Source organism: Hydra viridissima, unplaced genomic scaffold (genome assembly GCF_058129835.1).
Source record: "Hydra viridissima isolate aposymbiotic clone 2 unplaced genomic scaffold, HvirCarnegie_v1 scaffold_8, whole genome shotgun sequence".
Taxonomy (NCBI): domain Eukaryota; kingdom Metazoa; phylum Cnidaria; class Hydrozoa; order Anthoathecata; family Hydridae; genus Hydra; species Hydra viridissima.
In genome coordinates, this window is record NW_028324307.1 from 2,018,938 (window position 1) to 2,027,528 (window position 8,591).

Sequence of the window (8,591 nt, forward strand, 5' to 3'; positions counted from 1 at the left end):
GTCTTTGGAGAAAGTCCACATTTATTTAAATTGTAAACAATAGAACTTGTTTTTTATTAAGTTCGTTTGTATCGAAGGCCCCGATTACACGGTGAAAGGCTCTCAAGCTGTGGCTCTATCTACTCCAACTATACTCCTAAAAAAATGTTTTGTTAACTCCAAATTTTTTCAAACTTTGTGTGATAAGTACTTGACCGTGGAATGGTACAGTAAGTTAAGTTGAGAGGAAAAAAATATATATTAGCTTTTTAATAGATTCAGTATTTTGCTCGATATAAGCCAATATTATTTTGCAAGATTTTAATTTTAATCAATTTTTTTTTACACTTTTTATTTACAATTTCTTTTTTAATAAAAAAGAAGAAGTAAAGAATGTAAGAATACCTCTTACGCATGGCAGTTAGGATTTTATTACAAAAAATACGAAATTGAAAGCAAATAGAAAACTCTTCTCTTTCAGCTGCTTTTTTTCGCACAATAGGAAAAAAAAATTTTAAACACCAAATACATGAATTATACATCAAAAGTTGTGTAAAACTTTCTCAATAAGTTTATTTACAAAAATCAGAAAATTTCTGTTGCAAATAAAAAACAAACACTATTACACATTTTTCTCATTAAAATTTATTAAGCGAATTTTGATTTTCAGACGTTGTAAGTACAATTTCATTGATTTCCAATTTAAAAGACAACCATTAAAAAATCTTCTTTAGCCCCAGAACATGTTGACGTAATCCGCAATTCGTTGTTGTCGAGTTCATAGTGATTTTTGACCTTTCAGAAACCTACGTTAGTTATTAACAATATTATGCTCGCAAACTCTTTTAAGAAGATCTATTGGAGCTAAATAAATCCTTTTCAATCGTTAGGAGCCAAATATCTGTTTATACTATTGCATACATTTCTTCTTTTAGTTCTATTATTTATAATTAAAGGTCATTCATTTTGGTGTGTGCGTGCGTGTATATGTATATGCATGCATTTATATATATATATATATATATATATATATATATATATATATATATATATATATATATATATATATATATATATATATATATATATACATATATATATAAACGTTTGTACTTTTACATTGCAAATAAAAGTACAAATGATTAATATGATTTATATGATAGCCATATTGGCATTTTGTTATAATAAACTTAATCAAAAGATTAACAACGATTTGAGACAGTTATCAACAAAATGTTTTCTTTCAGCTTGCCGCATTTTAATAGAATCAATAAAATTTCGGTGAAATATCTTTTGATAAAATTGGTCCTTTAAAGTTCTTATAGATGTGATAATGAAGAACTTATCTCGCTAAAAAAGTTCTAGAGAAGAGAACCTTTTGCCGTAAAAAAAAATTATGATAATAAACAGATATATAAGCGTTTAAGTTTGTGTACGAGTTTAAACGTGAAAATAGGAGGCTGCACGTTAAAAAGAATTATTTTTCCAAACATGAAATGCATAAAAGTTATGAAAAATATTTTTTTTCAAGAAATAGCTTGAGGCGATTAAATAACTTTGTCTGTAATTCGTTCTTTTATCCTCCGAGAGACCTTGTTAAGGGACTGTGAAAGCATTTTAAAAGTAGGGGAGGTGGAGGGGAATGGGAAAGGGGAAAGGGAAGGGGAGGAAAGTTACTCTAGGGAGTGTTTTGAACGAGCAATGGGGAGCAAATTTTAATCTAAATGGAACTCGCAACAGTTCAGGACCAAAACCAAGTTTTAAGCTGCCCAAAAAGTATGCGCAGAAAAGAGAGGGAAGTTCTTTTTTTTTAACAACATTTTAAAAGTGGAAGGGTAATGACCCCTTGCCTCACCTCTTTCACCTTCCTTTTTTAACACCAATATACTTTACACACAACGGAAATCATAACTTTGTTACCAACCTACTTTTTTTCATTTGTAATTTGATATTTAAACGTAAGGTAAGGAGCAATTTATTGTAATGTAAAAGAGGTTAGAACCAAATATGCGCTCCCCTTTCAACTTAGTTAAACGGAGAGCTAAATTTATGTTCAATTATAATCTTTTCAGTCTATAAAAAAACAAATTTGTTGTATTTCTATCTAAAAACCTATAGCCTTTACTTTTTAAAACCATTTTATTTCATGGCATTAATTGCGGCTAAAATAGCATCTGTTGTCTCCTCGCCGGTCGGTTTGATTTGATCAGCTGGTAACAAAAATCCGTGATTTCCAGTATCTCGCAATTCCAACGCGAAGGAATAGAGAACCCCTAAATAACCATAAGTCCAATCAATGCTTCCGCCGGACGCTGGATCTAAACGAGAATTTAAGTATTCATTAACACTTATGTCAAAATAATAACTAGATAACTACTCTCTATGGATTTTATAGCTAAACCCAACTATTTTCAATCTACGTCGGTAAGGCATTTAGTATTCTTTGAAGATATTTTCAATGTTATTTGAATTGCTTAAAATTATAAAAAATTTAACAAATTTAAAGCAGTACAAATTTAGTTAACTTTATTACTTAAAAATTAGCATTTAAATTTCCCAAGAAATTTTTTTCACCTTTTTTAATACCAATTTTTAAATTAATCAATATTTATTTTTTCCCTTACAACCACCTGATTTTAAAAGGTGTACAATTGTTGCTATAAGCAATAAACCATGACTCACATAAGATTTTCGCTGGCGATCCAGAGCGATAAATAGTTCCATACCTTCTACTAACAACACTTTTAAATATTTGAGCAATCCTTACCTGAAAGAAAATAATCTCTTTTTTTAAACTAAACACAAATTGGGTAAGGAGTCCTGGGAATGAGTTTAAACTTTAGGCTATTTATAAATTTTTTTGTATTAGACGCATTCTATTAAACTTTGGGTCTTTTTTTTTTTTTTTCCTTTTAATTTTACAATACTTACAAACTCAAGTTGATCTGAAGTATCATTAGTGGAGTATGACCATGGTGTTAAAAACAGCTGGCTGTATGCGTGTATGTTCCAATAGGCTTTTAAGGTTACTGACTTTGATAGTTTTTCAAGGTAATTAGCAACGCTTTTGACTTCAACTTCTGAGAATGCGCTCAAGCCACGATAAGACTCTTTGCACGGCTCAACACTGGCGCCAGTTTCTGACAAATATAATTTTTTTTTTAAACATAACAGAGCCTATGTACAAACTTTAGGTCTTAAGTCATTTAAAAATTAAAGCTTAAATCATATAATTTATATAGAAAGTTAAAATAATCAGGGTTGTTCAATTATGGTCAAGACAACTTGCACTTTCTTTACTATTTTTTTATTTTGGCTGGTTTTTGGTTAGTTTTAGCATTTTTATTGCTTCAAAAATTTAAACTTTGCATAACAAAGTAAAAATGTACGTAATTATGAGGAGTACAAATAAGTTTTTAAGGAAACAAAACATTTACAAATGATAACATAACTAACATTAAACTACATCAAATTACTTTGTAACTATAGTCATGTTTAAGCGTCATCATTTCCCGCCTAAAATCAATATGAGTTATGTCGCTGAAGTCTGAGCAACATACTTTTTAGCCAGGCTGAGCAGCACTTCACAGACTAACTGAGCTACTCATAGCCAAGCTGATCTACTCATCGCCGAGCTGAGCAGTGCTTCACTCTTAACGAAGAAGCCTAAAATTGGGTTGATTTGTTTGCACTCGCAATATATATATATATATATATATATATATATATATATATATATATATATATATATATATATATATATATATATATATATATATATATATATATATATATAATAACTTTATTTGCTGTTAGCTTATTTATAAAAATAACTTTACCAGTTACCTCAGGTTTTTAATGCTAAACAGTGCTTTATACTTATTTTTCTCTATGCACTGAATAAATGTTAAAAAAAATACTCGGTTATATTTTTAGCCTATGCATTTTTAAAAACCGTCAACTTTTATTTGCTAAAGTTATTTTCTAACTGGATATTAAAAGCCTCTTTTTTTTTTGACATAAGTTCTATTAGCACTAATAGGTCTTCTTTAACAAATGTTTTGTTTCACAACACGACAACATAACAAAGATTCTTAAATCCTCCTGCATTTAAGAAATAAATTTGAGTTAAAAAGTTTTATTTAACTTGGTACTGTACATAAGCAACCAATTTATAATTGTTAAATAACTAGCATTTTATTTAGGAATATTTTCTTATTCTTCGTTAAATTAGTAGTCTAACGTCAAATTTTCTTTTAAAAATTTTTTACGAAACATTATTATTACCTCCCCACTTGTACCCAAAATTACGGTTTGGGTCTGCTCCTTTGCATGTTGCGAAAGGGTTTATACTTAGTGTATTTCTCCAGAATCTCTGTTGGTGGCCGCCAAAAGTATAACGGTATCCATCAGGATTGAACACAGGTAAAAGGTAAAAATCATACTTGGATAATGCTAACTGAATTTCTGGATCCAGATCTGTAAGAAGCTAAAATAAAAGGAGGATCGGTAAAAAGCATATGTAAATAAAGTATACCTTTTAATTTTAGCAAGATTTCAGATAAACAAAAACAATGACAGAAGATACAATAGTAACAACACTAGTAATAACAAAATCATACTCTGTTTATGAAAAACATCACAGTAGCTGTTGATATCCATTCTCTTGCATGAATACCTCCGTCTATCCACACCGCAGGTTTTGGGTTTAAATCACCGTTAGTTATCTTAAGGGGGGGAAAACAATGATTAAGGAGAAAAGGAAGCATTATTAAAGAGACAAAAGAACAAAAAAATAATTTTTTTTTTTTGTTTACAACGATATTACTTTTAACCCGAAGATAGTTTGATTTTCAAAAGATTTTCCGACTTGAAATACTTTCGCATTTTTATATTTTCTTTCCAGATTAGAGAGTTCAAAGCGAATCTAAATACCAACATAATTAAGATTATGGCCGTTGCTACTTGAAGCGCAATGCGCTCTATGCGCTCTATGCGCTCTATGCAGCCATATGCTATCCCTATCCCTATCCCTAACCCTAACCCTAATCCTTACCCTAGCCCTATCCAACCAGTTTTATTGTGAAATATAAATCGCACTGTTATAATAAAATAATTGCGCATGGGTGTACAATATTGCGCTCTGAGTAGCTTATGGTTATGTAGAGCGCATTGCGCTCTACGAAGACACTTCGTAAGATTATCATCACCATAATAATCATAATACACAACACGATCATGATCTTTATGACTGTCATGGTCATCATGGTTATTATAGTCATTATGATCATCATGATCATCATAAATATCATGATCATCATGGTCATCTTGATCCACCATGATCATCGAAGTTATCATAATGGTTGTCGTTGTTGTTAGTTGTTGGCAACACCAGTCGTTCCGTCAGGTCCCCGTCTTTATTATTTTCTTCTTTATTTTTTGTTTCATTAAACATAAATTAGTATCTTGGTAATTAGTGGTAATAGTAATTAGTAATTGGTACATTCGAATACTGGTTGTATTTGAGGTAATCAAATTTCCCGGAGTACTCAAAACCTTTGCTTTCAGTTTCTTCTTGTTGAACAAGTTTCTCCAAATCATCAATCATAACAGAATAGAACAAATTATTTGTATCTAAAAAGTTGATGAAGTTGTCTGATTGTGCACTTTTTAACTGGATATCAACTGCAATATTTGGTAAGCTGGGCTCCTTCCATACATTTAGCTAAAATAGGAAAATATTTCTTTTAAAGAATTCATTTCCATTTAAAACTTAACGTCAATGCCACTTTTACTTCTCTACTGCTAATAAAACAATAAAATATTATAAGTTGTAATCTAATAAAATAGCAAATATAAGTAAAATATTACATTTTCTTTTGTTATTATTTGTCATTAATCATTTAATTATCATATTTTGTTGTGATAAGAAGTTTTTTGAGAAAATTTGTAATATTTGATATAATTTTAATGGTATTATGATAATATATTTTTTTAAGATAAGCATTAACTTTTTTGTTTTGTCTAACTACCAACAATATAAACTTTTCACCAAAAGTCAATTTGTCGGGGTAGGAGGGTTTGGGTAGGGGGGGAGTGATATTAAAGTTCTTATTAGAAAATATAACTGAGATAATGTATTATAATAATATTCAATCAACTAAAAATTATGACAATGAGATACGTTAAATATAGGGATTTATTCATTAAAGTAATTAAGGTTATTAATTAAGGTTATTAATTTAGGCTATTAATTTTGGTTGTCATGCAGCTGATAGGAGAAATTTAAAACAGTACTGAAAAAAGAGCTGAGACCCCCTGGGTGGATGTTGACTCAAGGTCCTGTTAAGTAGATTACATTAGCTACTCAGCCAAACTTAAAACCATGGAAAGAAAAATCATGGAAAGAAAAACAATGGAAAGAAAAACCATGGAAAAAAAAAAAGCATGGAAAGAAAAATCATGGAAAAAAAAAACCACGGAAAGAAAAACCATGGGAAAAAAAAAAAAACCACGGAAAGAAAAACCATGGAAAGAAAAACGATTGGAAATCCAATCTAAGAATCTCGCAACTAGCAACTTATTTCGAAGTAGGAACAGAGGATTGTGAACCCGCTGAAGATGAACTAGAACTCTCGTAACCAATAACAATAATATACTGGTGACAAAAAAAATCAAAATGACATTGAAAACAACAATTATTTCTACACAAGCAATTGCAGCACATATGTTCGTATAGCTCTCCTTTCATCAAAGTATATTTTTATAATTCTGACGTTTTTAGCCTTTCCGTCAAGTCTTTTCTTCGTTTTTGACAAATCGTGAAGCTGAAGTAATGACGCTGTTGTATTACAAATGGAGTCAAAAAATGGTGGGTATTAGCTCTTGAAAGAATTTAAAATTTTCTTCAACTTTAAAATAAAAATGGAAAATAATTTTCTCCATCTTTAAAGAACTTTCTTAATCTGCATTATAAAAAGGAATGGAAATGAAGAGTGTGCATGGCTGTGCGTGTATATACGTGTATTGAGTGTATGTACATGACTGCGTGTATATATGTGTATTGGGCGTATGTGCATGACTGTGCGTTTATATATGTGCATTGAGTTGGCTATTGAGTTAGCTGGAAAATTGAGATTTTAATTCTAATTAAAAAGCAATACCTCTATCGGAGTATTTTCAAGCCAGTTTCGGAGTAGGTTGACTTGCAAGTCATCTCTTGGAATTACACGGTACACCTTTTCTCTATAGAAATAAAATATTTGGTTAATTTAAACAATTTGAGCATAGTTTTATGGTGCATTTAAAGTTTAAAAAGTTAGAAAATATATTTCATAGAATATTAAATATATTTGTAATTAATATAATTTTAAATGTAACATTTAATGCAACACTTAAAACAGTCAAACAACATCAGACCAAACAAACGTTTTCAAACAAAGAGAGAACTCGGCTAACCCTATTACAACGGAAAACCCCACTGCAATCAGTATAATGTTTAGTACTCGTATCATGGCTTGCTCTTTCAAATTAGTATACAGACCGCAGTGTTGTTAGAAAGAATATAACTCCTGTTACTTTCTATTGCAGTGTCATACGTTCTTGTGTATGAGCACCTGCTTCAATAAATTTTATACATTGTTTAAATTTTTCATATAATTTTGAAATGTGTTTAGACAACTGTTTTTTCTAATCTTCGGACGATGTTAAACAAAGTATGGAAAGGAAATCATTTTTTTTTATGCTTAAAATATTTGATGCATAAAGCTTCAAAAAAAAAAAAAAACACACCTACAAATGTTAAAACGATTAATCTATAATACATTACCCGTATTTTTCAACAAAAATGTTAATTTTATTCAAAACAATATCAAAAAAATAACACCAAACTAACACCCTTCACTTAGATGATGAAATCGGAAGCTTCAAAAAATCAAACGCTAAACTGTCCCCCTTCCCTTAGTTGATAAAATTTATAACCACAAACTGCACTATTAAAAACTTGACATCTATGCATAGCATAAAAGAGGTATTAGAAACAAATGGCCAAAGAATTATTGAAAATCGAAAGGCGTTTCTGAAGTTTGCTATAGCAAAGTTCAGAAACGCCTTTCGATTTTCTATGGTCTCAATTATCTTTATTCATATTGTAAGTTTATTTTACGCACAATAACGTCCTTTAATCGAATCTTGGAACAAAATTTAGTGTTTTTGTTATTTATATATTTGTTATTTAGTATTTTTTATTTTATAACAAGAGACAAATAATATAAGTATATAAGTAGGAATTTTATAACAAATATTTTAATGACTTTAGAATAACTTTATTTACAACAAAAGAAAAGAAAGTGAAACAGTGGCCCAACTAAGTGGATTAGGATAAAAAGACATTGTCATCATTGCACCTAAGAAAATTAATTCTTCATTTCTAGTTAAAATTATTTAATAAAATTTTACAATTGAAACTAAATGACTTAAATAATTAGTTGTGAAAAAAATGAAAAACTCACCAAATATATTTAAATGACATTTAGGTGAACTGATTGGGGCTCACATGAGGTTCTCCAAATGGAAATTAAAGTCTAATGTTAACTGAACACAGCCTTATGACT

At 29.6% G+C, this 8,591-nt stretch overlaps 1 protein-coding gene across 3 annotated transcripts; it reads right to left on the reverse strand.

Moving 5' to 3' along the window:
• Window positions 1-2,025: 2,025 nt before the first annotated feature.
• LOC145186580 (carboxypeptidase B-like) lies at window positions 2,026-7,600 on the reverse strand. Of its 3 annotated transcripts, XM_090095726.1 has the most exons (9): window positions 7,438-7,600; window positions 7,143-7,224; window positions 5,483-5,704; window positions 4,808-4,906; window positions 4,602-4,706; window positions 4,267-4,468; window positions 2,911-3,119; window positions 2,662-2,746; window positions 2,026-2,297 (listed from the first exon to the last, which is right to left on the reverse strand). In XM_090095726.1, the coding sequence occupies exons 1-9, from the start codon at window positions 7,491-7,493 to the stop codon at window positions 2,119-2,121; spliced, it is 1,239 nt and encodes a 412-aa protein (XP_089951852.1). In that variant the 5' UTR covers window positions 7,494-7,600; the 3' UTR covers window positions 2,026-2,118. The 3 variants fall into 3 exon arrangements, with proteins under 3 accessions (XP_089951852.1, XP_089951853.1, XP_089951854.1); XM_090095727.1 differs by lacking the exon at window positions 2,662-2,746; XM_090095728.1 differs by lacking the exons at window positions 2,026-2,297; window positions 2,662-2,746; window positions 2,911-3,119 and adding an exon at window positions 3,456-3,645.
• Window positions 7,601-8,591: the final 991 nt, after the last annotated feature.

Excerpts from the sequence above, each read along its gene's own strand:
- LOC145186580 (XM_090095726.1), bottom strand. The coding sequence starts at position 7,493 with ATGATACGAGTACTAAACATTATACTGATTGCAGTGGGGTTTTCCGTT. Across the intron at positions 7,225-7,437 it reads GGGTTTTCCGTTGTAATAGG|AGAAAAGGTGTACCGTGTAA; the intron begins GTTAGCCGAGTT and ends TTATTTCTATAG. Across the intron at positions 4,707-4,807 it reads AAACTATCTTCGGGTTAAAA|ATAACTAACGGTGATTTAAA; the intron begins GTAATATCGTTG and ends CCCCCCCTTAAG.